At 32.3% G+C, this 14,828-nt stretch overlaps 1 protein-coding gene and 1 long non-coding RNA gene across 4 annotated transcripts; both read left to right on the plus strand.

The window, feature by feature from the left end:
- Positions 1 to 1,998: 1,998 nt before the first annotated feature.
- Positions 1,999 to 8,747, plus strand: LOC139844234 (uncharacterized). 3 transcript variants are annotated; one of them, XR_011757876.1, is made up of 10 exons: positions 1,999 to 2,238; positions 3,199 to 3,501; positions 3,590 to 3,743; positions 4,024 to 4,225; positions 4,493 to 4,650; positions 4,956 to 5,028; positions 5,121 to 5,205; positions 5,318 to 5,409; positions 5,975 to 6,055; positions 8,671 to 8,747. XR_011757876.1 is itself a non-coding variant. In XM_071834456.1 (10 exons), coding segments are annotated over exons 3-10 (1,059 nt in total). In that variant the 5' UTR covers positions 1,999 to 2,238; positions 3,051 to 3,089; positions 3,199 to 3,207; the 3' UTR covers positions 5,976 to 6,270. The 3 variants fall into 3 exon arrangements, 2 of the variants coding, with proteins under 2 accessions (XP_071690557.1, XP_071690556.1); XM_071834456.1 differs by lacking the exon at positions 8,671 to 8,747 and adding an exon at positions 3,051 to 3,089 and having other exon boundaries at positions 5,975 to 6,270; XM_071834455.1 differs by lacking the exon at positions 8,671 to 8,747 and having other exon boundaries at positions 5,975 to 6,270.
- Positions 8,748 to 12,017: 3,270 nt separating this feature from the next.
- On the plus strand, positions 12,018 to 14,818 carry LOC139839380 (uncharacterized). Its single transcript, XR_011756936.1, has 3 exons — positions 12,018 to 12,108; positions 14,281 to 14,405; positions 14,748 to 14,818. It is a non-coding gene; the product is annotated as an uncharacterized lncRNA (long non-coding RNA).
- Positions 14,819 to 14,828: the final 10 nt, after the last annotated feature.

The raw sequence follows: 14,828 nt of genomic DNA on the forward strand, positions 1-14,828 counted from the left end.
AATACATTACACCATATTTTATTACTAAAAAGATATTAATTAAACTATATGTAAAATATATCAATTAATATATAAATATATATTAAACTTTAATATACAGATTTATCATTTATGATAAATAATAGTTATACAAAACATATGAACTAAATATATTAAATTCATCAAAATAATATATAGTATAACAAGTATATTATTAACAACAATATAAATATACATATATAATTTCTTGATTATGATCATGTGTATTAATAAAGATACAAATGATATAGGTTCGTGAATCCGAGGTCAACCCTGCATTGTTCAATATAGTCATATGTATTTTTACTACAAAATACATTAGGTGAGTTTCATTTGCTCCCTTTTTAATGCTTTTGCAATATATATTTTTGGGACTGAGAATACATGCGCTACTTTTATAAATGTTTTACGAAATAGACACAAGTAATCGAAACTACATTATATGGTTGAATGGATCGAAGCCGAATATGCCCCTTTTAACCTGGTAATCTAAGAATTTGGGAACAGACCCCCAAATTGACGCGAATCCTAAAGATAGATCTATTGGGCCCAACAAGCCCCATTCTGGAATTTGGAATGCTTTAGTACTTCGAAATTTATCATGTCCGATGGGTGTCCCGGAATGATGGGGATATTCTATATGCATCTTGTTAATGTCGATTATCAGGGTTCAATCTATATGAATGATTTTTGTCTCTATGCATGAGACATATATTTATGAGAAATGAAAATCTTGTGGTCTATTAAAATGATGAAAATGATTATTTATATTAAACTAATGAACTCACCAACCTTTTGGTTGACACTTTAAAGCATGTTTATTATCAGGTATGAAAGAAATCTTCCGCTGTGTATTTGCTCATTTTAGAGATATTACTTGGAGTCATTCATGACATATTTCAAAATACGTTGCATTCGAGTCGTTGAGTTCATCAAGATTATTATTAAGTCAATTATAGTTGGATATATTATGAAATGGTATGCATGTCTGTCAACTTTCGATGAAATGAAAGTTTTTCTTTTAAAACGAATGCAATGTTTGTAAAATGTATCATATAGAGGTCAAATATTTCGCGATGTAATCAAATGTTATTGTATTTGTTCTTATGGATTAGGACGGGTCACTACAGAAAACCACATCAGGAGCCTTTTGTTGATATATAGTAGTATAATATAATGGGTTTACTTGGGTTCTTTGTTTATTCTTAGTGTAGGCATTTACTTTTTACTTTAATCTAGTAAGGTACTAATAGCACACTATATATGGTAATGGTTTGAAATGTGAGTGATGTAGGGTGAGATACAAGATATTTTGTTTCCCAAACCTTGCATCTCAACAGTTATTGGGATATAGTCTTTTCAACAGGAGTTCTAAGGATTTAACATTCAATAAGATCGGTCATTTTGCTCTAATTAATTTTCTGCGTTTTGACGTATAGATTGGTGATATCTTTTTGTTGTTTGACGACGATGTTTATACATTTTTGACTTAATCGCTATCAGTGTAAACTAATTTTAACTTTACTTTAGCCAGCCGTGGACAGAGTATTGTGGCAATACTAATGTTTTCGAAAACTATTTTATAGAGCTGTCGTCAACACATGAGCTCATAAATCTAGAAACCATAAGTAAAAGAAAAAACAAAATCTCTGTATGTCTTATGAATTTATCCGTTTTCAAAAATAAAATCGGCTAAAGCCTGACACAAAATGTTTATTCAATTACCGCTATAAAGAGCATACTTTTTATGTATTTCATGTTTACAACAATGAATAACAAACTTATGTTATGAATAACTTTATGAACAAATATTAGCAACACTTTATTGATGCGTATTCTTTTTACTTTAGAAATTCAACCCACAACAAAACCTACGACAATAACCATGTAATATCGTTATTTAATATTAATATACATTTGCAAAATACTATATAAAAAGGGCTCATAATCTAGTAAATAGATATTCCGTATGATGTTTGGTCGAATTATCATAAACAACACTTGCAAACTCTCTTCCCCTATATGTTAACTTCATTCTGCAAAACGCACGATATTCGTTCCCAATCCTTAATTCACTATTTCCCCATCGTCAATTCACGAAGAAGTCGCCTCCTTCACACCGTTGCAAGTTCGTGGATCCGTGAGATTTTTTGGTGAGTTTTAAGTTTGGGCAAGATTTTTATTACGTGGCTACCTTCTTCTCAATCAAAGTTTCTCAAGGTTTGATTTCTTTTCAATTTCAGTTTTTAATTACTTCTCGGATCTCACGCACACCTCCTCATATTGTTTGGATTTCTTTTTTTTAACTCGATTTTTTCAGTTCTCACGTACAGCTTCCGAGCTTCTAAAGGTTTGATTTGGTTTTCAATTTCAGTTTTTTTATTTCAGTTAAAGTTTGGCCAGCTTCATATTTATCCTCAATTTTCTAATTTGTTCGGCATCTGAATGGAGATTGCGATGATTTGTTTTTATTATTTATATATATAAATATAAATAAAAAAATAAAAAGCTATAATTAAATAAATACAGTATCAAAAAATCGATATAAATATATAAAGGGTCAGCTGGTTAAGTGACCTGTGATTATATCTCAGTTTTGCTCAACTTCGATTTCAACAGCTTCTCAATTAGTTTAATTTGATTTTAGAACATGTTACATATAATTTTAATTGATGGGTCAACTAGACTTTCAATTAGTTTAATTCTCAATTAGTTTTGCACAGCTCAATTTTGCACAGTAACTGTTCTTTTCTAACATATAATTTAAGCTCACTTTTGCACAATTTCTAATTAGGCAGGTCTAGTTCATGGATCCGTGAGAGTTTCTTGTGCATATAAGTTAATTTGCATGAAAAAGAAAATCCTAATTCATTGTTTACTGTTTTACGGATTGCCGGATTGGTTTACTAAATTCCTGTTTTAGGCTACCTAATATAAAGTTAGGGTTTTGATCTTGTACAGTATCATTCTTTATTGTGTTTCAAATTACTACGTGTCTTGCTAAAACGTTATTATTGTTAATATGATTATAGATTTTCTTGAGCAACTTGAATGTTGAACACAAAATTAAGGTTTGAATTGTGCACTTAATTTTGTCTATGATTCAGATTTGATTCCTAATAATATGCGTGTCTTCATACTTAATTGTTAATGTTGAATAATTCGTTATAATATCTGCAGGTGACTTTAATGACTCGATTTTTGTGCTTGTTCATTATTGTTATGCTCGTACCGTTGGGGCCGGTGCTGGTATTAAATGCTAAGCCCATAGGAACGAGATTGGATCTTTTAGAAAGTACCGGTAACAATACCCACTGGGACGAGAAATCAATTTTAATTGAGCATTTGGCGCGTATAACGTACGTGAACAGCATAATTAACATGGCCGGTGTGATCTTATTTGGACCGGAAAAGGCTCAGTCAATTCTCCGTTATAAGCTAATCAAGCTTCAAGATCATGACAGACAATGTCTTGAATCCACGGTATTGTTTAACTTCAACGTTAATATAGCTTATAATAATAATAATGTACCTTTACAGTTTAATAAATCATACTTGTTTTTCATTGCAGTATAAGTTATTTCTAAAGCATTGCGGTGAGATAGAGTCAGATTCCATAAATCGGTTGAGATCATTTGGAAATATGTGTTCTTTTGTTGCTGATAAAGCAAAGATCAAGGAAGCATTCATTATCTCATGTGGCACAAATAACACTGAGCCATCCGGTGAATTACTTTTTTTTTTTTATTTGTCCTCACATTTAGTTATGGCGGATTAACTTGAGTTGGATATAGACTTCATATATAGATATATCGTGGAGTTATAAATACTAATTAGTTCAATTATTTAAAACTACAGTAATCGACAAAGGGCATTTGGCCCAGCGGTATCGTGGTCGCCTTCCAACCAAGAGGTTGAGGGTTCAAGTCTCACTTGGGACATATTTGTGGTTGTAAATATTCGTGTTAATGATGTGTGTGTGTGTTTGCCTTTCAAAAAAAACAGTAATCGACAAAGAAAATCCGAGTATAGAAATAATACCTGCACCAGTTCATGGCACTTCTGACTACTACTGTGGACGAGTTTCTGTAAAAGGCATCTCAAGAATGAAACCGTGGAGTTATGCTAAAGAATATCGTGTTCGGGTGTCTCCGTCACCCATCGTTCGAGATGAATCGTATAGCAAGATTCATCTTTGTTTCCACCGGTAAGTAACACTACACGAGGCTTTTGTTACTAGCTTTTAGAGGTGGCAAAGGTACTGTTAGTGAGTCTAATTGGGCACATCTTTTTTTTAATGGGAAGTATAGGGTTTAGCTGAAACTCTGCAATCAGTTTTTATGAATAACTTATACGTTAGTTATGAGTATAGATATTCTTCTATTACACTGGTAGTGATTTAAAAATATTCAAATGCATCAATTCAAATATATATACCGCGAATATTATTCACCGGATGACATCTTGATTATAGGAATGCTACACTCGGATTATGCCAGTGTGAAAACTATGATTGGATATCTATTAAAAAGAGGTTACAGAGTTCTCGAATGTCACCTTATGAGCATAGCTTTGTTGATGTAAAGGTCGATAGCGGGGCTTTTGGTGATGTTATGGTCATTTATGATGAAGGTATTTTGTGTGCATATATCCTTTTACATTTTTGTTTCCACCAATATTATAAGAATGAGCAATTTTCCAAATAAGTTCTCATCTTGATGTCTTATTTACTTGTATACTTGCAAAGTTTTGTGCAATGTTCTTGCAAAATAGACTATGTTTTTATTATATTTTTTTACAAGAAAGATTGTTACTTTGAAATATTACACCAAATGTGATCGTTCAAGAAGTTGTAATTGTGTCTTTGTAGCTGCTTTGATTATCTTTAGGGAGGGAGTAATTGTTTGCCTTTTGTTTTGACATATTGTACTGCACAGTGTCACGTAGAGGGCGCTATCAATTGCTTTTTGGGGGAATTGGTTTGTTATTCTTGGCACCTATTGCTAGCAAGTGAGTCCCGTTTTACTACTACTATACTAGTCCTCTGGTGGTGATTGTTTCGAGTTTTAGTTTATCGTTCTCATGCTCTCCTCGTTTATCAGGGAATTTTTCCCTGGAGTTGCTAGTCGGGGAGCCCAATTTAGCAAGTGGTGCATGCTTATACTTGGCGTCACTTGTATCTTACACGTGAGTAATCTCATCACTTTCTTCCATTTATTTTTTTAGTATTCATTCATTGGTCGAATTAGCTGAATAGTTTTTTTAGCATCATTATTTGGCTTTATATTTGTTTTTTCAGAGCTCTTTTGACACTCCTTTGGCAATCGTCGCAGCCGCTTCTTGTTTGTCAGTATATTATGTGATTTTTTCTATCATGTGGCGTGATGATTAGTAAGTTTTATATATTCCTGTTTATTTCCCCTTACCAACAACTAGGATTATAGGTTGATAACTCCTTTTTTTGGGTAATGGGGATCACTCAGTAGATATATTGATTATAAAAAGATACATAAAATATAGAATGGCTATAGGACATGCCAACCTCTCAAACAACCATTGCTAAGTAAAGCAAATTACAAAGCCACCACGAGCACGAGACCCTCAAACAAACAAAGAAAATGACGGGGAAATCTACTGTTTTGGTACCTTTTTCTCTAAAAAAATAAATAAATATTTTTATGGCTTCAATTATCTTCTTTCTCCAAGAAGGACAAGTAATCAAGAGTACTAGGGGCATCATAAGTTGCGTATAGAGGCCTGATATCATGATTCCCTAAGAACTCATAGGTCTTTTTGCATTTCTAGCTAACTTTAGCTAAGGACATAGTCGGGACACTTTATCTATAATGCTTTTCTTCCATGATCACTCAAATATTATTTAGAAGCACTTAACTAAGGTGAAAATAATCCAAGATGTTGACATTCTGACTGTATGGTGCCTTTTATTTTTCTGTAGAGCTCCAATATTTTCGAAGAGGATGAACATTTGGCCATCAAGTAAACAGACAACGCTGGAGCCTTTAGACCATTTCTAACGGTAGAGGCGTTTCTTTGTCGTGTCACTTGCCTTTATGCATTTTTTTGATGATTATGACGTGTTTCTTTTTTGAGCGGAGTAGTGGTGGTGTTTCTTTTTTGTGTTAGTTGGGAGTATTGTGATGATGTGTTAAAATATAATTATTATGTTAAGTATTAAAAGAGAATAAAAATAATATTTTTAAATTAATAAAAAAATAAAATAAACAAGTGACACACGTTTCTTTTGGTGTCACTTTCTAACTAACGCCAAAGAAACGTCTAAAGTGACACACGGATACGGGAAGAGGGAGGCGTTTCTTTCATCCACGTAGGCAAGTAGCGGGGTTACTTGCAACCCGTTACAAGTGGTCTTAGGCTTTGAGCATAGATAGGAAACAAAATATTAACACCTCAAATTAATTTTTGGTTGTCGTACAAAGTCAAAACCCCTGCATGTTCTTTTCTTTACCGCACGATAACCCAAGAGAAATCAACCACACATATTGTATTCCTTTTACGATAAACCACATACGAATATTATTTGTTTATTGTATAAGACCGATTGTAACGGCAACAAGTAACGCCATTACTTGTCTACGTGTAACCAAAGTGACGCCAGAAACCGGAGTAACGGGCCGTTACTTGACGGCATTACTTCGGCGGTTGTACGAAAGAGACGGGAAAGCAACGGACGTCTTGGCCACGTGGCGGTCGCTGATTGGTTGGGCTATATAACCGTTGGGAAAAAAATTCACTTATATATATATATATATATATATATATATATATATATATATATATATATATATATATATATATGGGGCAGGATCAATGGGGAAGTAACCAATCGGGGGGAAACAAATTTTTTTTTTCTTTTTTTCGTTTTTTTGGAATTTTTTTTCCAGGCATCAAGATCACACGAAAATATGAACATTTAAAAAAGACACTTCATGATGAATGTTATTATTTAGGCGGGAAAACGATCGACCAAAATAACATTCAAGATAATATTGATTGTGAAGAATGTTAACGTTTTTTTCTTCTTCATGTTTTGTGAAGTAAAATTTAGCCCGATTTAGAGTTTAGGGTTTGGTGTTTTGGGTTTAGTCCCTAAACCCAAAACCCCAAACCCTACCGTTCGTGTTAAAAACTCAATCTAAATCCTAAATCTAAACCCTAAACCCTAAATTTCTAAACCTTAATATCTAAACCCTATAAACCCTAATATATAAACCCTAATATCTAAAACCTCAACATACGCTCGAAAAACACGATAATTGTTATATATTACTTCTTAGAGCGTTTTACCGCCAAAATAAAAACATTTATCACAAAGTGTCTTTATTAAATGTTCATATTTTCATCCAATCTATAATGTTCGTGAACAAAGCTTTTACCAAAAAAAAAAAAAAAAAATTTACTTCCCTCCGATTGGTTACTTGCCCCTTGATCCTGCCCCCACACACACACACACATATATATATATATATATATATATATATATATATATATATATATATATATATATATATATATATATATATATATAGGGGTAGGATCAAGGGGGAAGCAACCAATCGGGGGGAAGCAAAATTTTTTTTTTTTTTTTTTTCCTTTTTTTGGAATTTTTTTTCAGTCATCAAGATCACACGATAATATGAACATTTAGAAAAGACACATCGTGATGAATGTTATTATTTTGGCGGGAAAATGATCGACAAAAATAACATTCAAAATAATATTGTTCGTGAAGAATGTGAACGTTTTTTCCCCCCATGTTTTGTGAAGTAAAATTTAGCCCGATTTAGAGTTTGTTTAGGGTTTGGGGTTTGGTGTTTTGGGTTTATTCCATAAACCCAAAACACAAACCCTAAACTCTTAACCGTTCGTGTTAAAAACTCAATCTACATCCTAAATCTACATCCTAAATCTAAACCCTAAATCTAAACTCTAAACCCTAAATTTCTAAACCCTATTATCTAAAACCTCAACATACGCTCGAAAACACGATAATTGTTATATATTAATTCTTCGAGCGTTTTCCCGCCAAAATAAAAACATTTATCACAAACTGTCTTTATTAAATGTTCATATTTTCATCCAATCTATAATGTTTGTGAACAAAGTTTTTTCAAAAAACGAAAAAAAAAAAAAAATTGCTTCCCCCCGATTGGTTACTTTCCTCTTGATCCTACCACTATATATATATATATATATATATATATATATATATGATATCTATTTAATTTTATACACACACATCCTACTTTCCTTCTTTTATTTTCTTAAATCAAATAACATACAAACTACAATTTTATTTTTTCACAATGGACGAAACTTACAAGATGCTCGAGTTTATTAAAATGAAAATGAAATACAAGATAAAATCAGAAAGATCACACGATCTGCTGCCAAATACCAATACAATACTAAACATCAAAGATGCCTCCTACATGCTCACGTCACTACTATATATATTAGTTCAGTCTACACATTAACCCTACATTAAATGGGCGTCGGTTGGCATTGTTGGGCTGGGCTCTTCTCTATCATCGTGATTGTGTCTTTGTCGTTGCTTTGATTATCTTTAGGGAGTAATTGTTTGCTTTTGTTTTGAAAAATTGTATTGCGCAGTGTCACATGAGGGGCGCTATTATTTTCTTGTTGGGGGAATTGGTTTGTTATTTTTGGCACCTATTGTTAGCAAGTGAGTCCCGTTTTACTATACTATTCCTATTTCTTTTAAAGTTTAGTTTATCGTTCTCAAACTCGTTTATCAGGGACTTTCTCGGTGGAGTTGATAGGTGGGGGGAGCCCAATTTAGCAAGTGGGGCATGATTATACTTGCCGTCACATGTGTCTTTCTGCCTTTCAGGTTAGTTATCTCATCAATTTTTTCTCCCTTTTATTTTTAGTATTCATAGGTCGAATAGCTGAATAGTTCTTCGTATTTCATCTTGTTTTTTTTTTTTTTTTACAATTTTTTTGCCTACCAACATTATAAAGCTCTATGTTTGTTTTCAGAGCTCTATTGAAACTCCTTTGGCAATCGTAGTAGTCGGTTCTTGTTTGACACTATATTGTGTGATTTTTTCTATCAAGTGGCGTGACAATGTGTAAGTTCTATATTACCTTTTATATCACCATGCAGGATCACATGTCAATACTCTTATTTTGTACCTTTTCTCTAAACATCATAAGTTGCGTATATAGGCCATATATCACGTTCCGATATAACTCAATAGGTCTTTATGCATTTCTATCAGGTTATTTATCTCATCAATTTTTTCTCCCTTTTATTTTTAGTATTCATAGGTCGAATAGCTGAATAGTTCTTCGTATTTCATCTTTTTTTTTTTTTTTACCTACCAACATTATTCTATGTTTGTTTTCAGAGCTCTATTGAAACTCCTTTGGCAATCGTAGTAGTCGGTTCTTGTTTGACACTATATTATGTGATTTTTTTCTATCAAGTGGCGTGACAATGTGTAAGTTCTATATTACCTTTTATATCACCATGCAGGATCACATGTCAATACTCTTATTTTGCTACCTTTTCTCTAAACATCATAAGTTGCGTATATAGGCCATATATCACGTTCCGATATAACTCATAGGTCTTTATGCATTTCTAGCTAACTTCAGCAAATAACATAGTGGGGTATACAACTCTTGTAGTTCTTTCATGATTTTTGAAGAGGATAAAGAATTGGCCATCTATTAGACAAACCACACCCGAAGTTGGAGAAGGTAAATTACCGATGAAGGTCGACTGATATTGGATATTAGAGGTAAAAAATTTTGGCCCTTTCATCCTTAGACGTGTCTCATGATGTGATTTTTTTTTTATCTTTTCAATCCTTTGACAGTTCGTGATTCGACATATAGGAATTGACTCATCAACCCATTCATAAGTAAATGGGTCGATATTCCTAAATTTAGATAGTTTTCTTGATATTTCCAAGTCAGCCGACTACTTGGTTTCAAGTAGTGTCCGACCTGACTAGGCCCATTCGGCGGTCAATGTCGGTCAACTGGTTAAAATGGGTCAAAAGTCGACTAGTCCCCAACGTAGCAAGTTAGTCTCTACAAGGTCCCGATCAACTAGTCCCTAACGTAGCAAGTTAGCGACTTTCGAATATTACTTCAATATTTCAACTTATCTTTTTTACCTCCTTTTCAACTAAATTGTGTGTGTGTATTGTCCGATAATATTGACTTAAACAAACTGTTATTTAAAGACTTGTTTTGTTACAACAATGCAGTCAATGCTTATGTTCTTGACAAATTTTCTAGACTAGAACATGTGTACTTGTCTGTTGGATCAATTTGCTTAATCTTACCTACGAAAAAGGTACAACTCTTTTTATTGGCATCTGCAGTAAAACATTTAATTTTTTATTTTTGTAAGGTTTTAGATCCTTGCACTTGCTAGCAAACCTGATATATTTTTGTGGTTTTTAGTGCTGTAAATGCCAGGGTGTATAGAAGCAGAGACCTTACGTTTTATGGTTACTGCTGTGAACTTTTGAGGATGATTTAGTGTTATGATTAACTAACTAGTATATTAGTTTTATAGTTATCATTACTGATTTAAAAGTTAATTTTGATGCTTTTTAGATGGTTAATTTATGAATGCTACTATAAATGTCTAGAGTAATTATTGAATATTTTATCGCGAAGATTTACAATTGTAACTGTTGAGATAAATACTCCCTAACAAGTAGCAAAGTTTTTCCTTTACATCGATCGAATTAAACAACAAAAAAAGCCAGAAGGTTTTCAAATAACCAAGAGCAATTTATGATTTTCGATAAATGTAAGTGGATGCATGATATGAACATGTATAGCAAACAAAAACATCACATGTTTTATAGAATTTGTTGAACCATTTTTTATGATGTAGGATGCATGGCTCGAGTACAAAATAAACAATACCAAAAACATCATTCCACAAATGATACATCCTTCCATTTACAGTTCATAGATTATATATCAAAATTGAGTTTCATATGTTGTTTCATGTTATATTCTGTAAGCTTAACCATCATATATTTGTCTTAATTCGCTCCTTTTTTTGCAAGACGGTAATTATCAGGTGAAGGGTGTGAGCAGGAAAATGTTTGATTTCTTTAGTAGATGTTATTAATAACATGACTAGCAAGGAGGGTACATAAAGATTACTATGGGGTTGCTAAGTTAAGAATTTCCATTTGAAATTTTACAAACTGTAGACTTTAACCAAGAAAATGAGAAAATCACAATGTTATCACACAAAACGCATTTTCTAGTAGCATTTTGAATATCAAATCAGGTAATAAAATTTATAAAAAAACTATAAATTTTCAAATAATGACTAAGATACAAAATATATGCAAGTGTATATGATCATGTATCAGTATATTATAGGTAAAGTCCGGGAGTTTCGTTCCACATGAGAGTGTAACATATGTAATTCAAGATTTAGCTAAACCGTAACCAAAAAAGCAAAAATAGAACAATTTTTTGTCGTAAACAAAGACGGAGTAAGCAGTCAAACTTTTACGTTACTGGTAATAAATTTGGCACACACAAGAGGTACCATTTTTCTATAAATATAAATTTTGTTTCACATTCCACGCCACCTTCTCATTTATCTCGATAATTCTTTTTTCAACAACCAATATCATTACACAAACAACAAATATCGCAGTAAAGCTTATACATAGTGCATTAATACTTGTGCATTCCTCTGTATTTCAAGATTTTAAACGTGGATGTAAGATAAGTTCAATAAATCACCACCTACTCCTCTCAAAGGAACAGTTCTTTTTGATATCATTTCAATCACTAAAATACAAAAACACAACACAAAGTTTTTACTTTTGTGGTTTCTTTCACATTTTAAAATCCCCTGCTTTTCTTGTTGAGTTTCTGCTCATTTTCTTAACCATCTCTAGATTTCTTGTAACTTTATCTTTCTTTCTTCATTTCTTGCAAGTAAACCTCATTTTTTTTTGGCATATTATCTAGTGTTTGATTCATTATCAGAACAAAAGATACAAACACACATTCTGGCATTCTGCTTGTAAGGTAATAATAGATAGATCTCATTATTTGTATTATTTATAAGTCATTTTAGTTCTTAATTTATGATCAGAATCTATACAGTTGGCTTGATTTGATTGAAACTGAGAATAATTAAATGGGTATTTTTTTTTTTTTTTTTCTGTTACACATTTTGAGAAAAAGAAGGCATTTAATTTGTTTTGAGATGGAAATTTAGACTTACTTGATTTGCCATTCAATGATTCAAGATATTTGATATGAAAGGTAACTAGTAGTATGAAACACCTCACCGTTTGTGCTTAATTATTAAGTTAAAAAGTTTGAGTCTTTGTTTCTAGATCTCATTTGTAAATCTCTTGTTTCCCTCCTAAAGATGCGTTTATTTATTGTATTGTATTATCAATTATAAACAATCCCTTTTTGGTGGATTCAGTTCTGTCAAAGTCCTAATCTTTAATTGGATATTTTATTATGAAAATCAAGAATCAAGAATTTTACATGACCCTCGTGCTGTAAAAGCTTTAGTCTTTTGTCTAGTTTATTTACATTCACCAAATAATAATAAAAATCCACAACTGATACTCCCACCTTCGCAAACCCTTTCAGATCACAATTACAGGTAAAACCTCTTTCCAGTGAGATTTACTATCACATAAACTTGAAATCCTAATCGCGAAATCAGTACAAACAAAGTTGAAACGTTGACTGTCGTAGTTGACCGTCTTGGACCGATGTTGACCGTTTTTTATAGTTACCATTCTTAGCCGAATTTGGGTGGAACGCCACAGGACACTCGATTTTCCGTTCCGACGACCGTTTTTCTCAACCAAAACTATTTTCATAAGCTACCCTTGGGTCTGAGGGTAAACACGTTTAATAAATTTAAGCAAAAATGGATCTTGACATGACCCGTTTACAAATTCTTATCCCTTATTACCCGACCTCTACAAATTCTTATCTTTTAGGACCCGTTTATAAAAATCATAGTATGACATAAGTACATAGCTGATTAAGAAATGGTAGCAAACCACATAGTGGAACATAATGGGAAAATGGTTTAGCATTAACCTTACAGTGGGTACACAGTGGGAAGTTGGTTTAGCATTAAAGACTGTTTTTGGATGATGTTATAACTTATAATAATAGATAAATATGAAGATGATAAATGGATAGTTTAATACTCCATCCAATATTAATTGAAGTTTTAAGCATGTTAGAAATATTTCTAACAAACAAAAGTACAAAAGTTCTAAGGAATTTTTTAAGGTATAAGTAGTTTATATAGAGTCTATATTCCATACAACCAAGCTTATAAGTTTAGTAGGACTTTAACCCAAAGTAAGATATAATTATGGCAATGTAGAAATTTTCTTTTGTAATTGGGCTGACTGCAATAAAACTACTCGGGTCAAGCTGTAAACTGATATATTTTATAATATAAGTAATATTTAAAGGGTCATACAACTTGTATCATCATCGATTAACTTACATCAGTACATCTACGACTAAAATCCTTGATTACCTATCAATTCAATTCAATACTATATTCAATTACAAACATAAATGAACTATGGTCTATCACCACTACTTGTATTCCCATATTTACCATCCCTTGATACCAGTGTTGCAAAAGTCGGCCGAATTGACTGACACGTCGTTTTTTAGGCATGGCCAATGCGTCGTTGCTAAAAAGTCGGTCAAAGGTAAAAATTTGGTCAAAGTCGGAAAAGTTGGTCTAATTCGGAAAAAGTTGGTCAAAGTCGGTCAAAGTCAGTCAAAGTCAGTCAATTTTTTTAATTGTTTTTGTAATATTGTTAATAAGTGTTAATTGTTCATGTTTATTGTAAATATAATTTATATTTTAAGATTCGATCTATATAATATTATATATAAATATATATTTAATATAAGTATTTTAAAAAGCCAACATTAGTCAACGCCCGTTGCGTCACCGTTGCGTCCGACGCGTTGTTTTTTAGACATGGCCGATGCGTCGCCGACTCGCGTCTTTTACAACCTTGCTTGATACTATGATCCAACACATTAGAACTTATATTCCCATATACTTACCATCTATTGATACCATGATCCAGTACATTAGATCTTATATTCCCATACTTAGCATCGAAAACATACGTACATTCAGTTATAAATATAACCATTTCTTATTCTTTGTTTACTGCTAAATTTGTCCAGTTAAAGATGAGATATGTTAAAATTCATAGAGCAAATCTTCAATGGCGTTTGATTCAACATCATCCGTTCACGACAGCTATCAACATGATGTGTTTCTGAGCTTTAGTTTCAGAGTTTTGGAAAAGGTAAATAACATAACTTCTTTAAATGCTCTTATATTTATGTTTGTGTTGTTTTGACTTTTTTAATGGAATTAAGATTGCTTATTATTTTCTTTCTAGTTAAAATACCACATCTCTATAAACCATATGAACTCAAATATTTTTTTAATAGTACCGAATAGTATTCCCCATGTCATCTATTAGAATACTCGTCGTGGTAACACCAATATTGTAGTGTTGTGGAGTTGCAACTTTTGTACCGGTTTATCATTATTATACTCATGTCGTTGGTGTTGGTTTCAAACCTACTAAAGTTTGGAGCAAAAGAGTTTTGTTTAATTTCAGGATTGCGATTTGGTAAAATAGATTGGAGAGAGTTTGAACCGCTTGATTTCAAACCTTTTCGCAATAGAGTATTCAAAGATGTCAAGTCTCGCTCCATCCATG

The sequence above is a fragment of the Rutidosis leptorrhynchoides genome, chromosome 4 (genome assembly GCF_046630445.1).
Source record: "Rutidosis leptorrhynchoides isolate AG116_Rl617_1_P2 chromosome 4, CSIRO_AGI_Rlap_v1, whole genome shotgun sequence".
Classification (NCBI taxonomy): domain Eukaryota; kingdom Viridiplantae; phylum Streptophyta; class Magnoliopsida; order Asterales; family Asteraceae; genus Rutidosis; species Rutidosis leptorrhynchoides.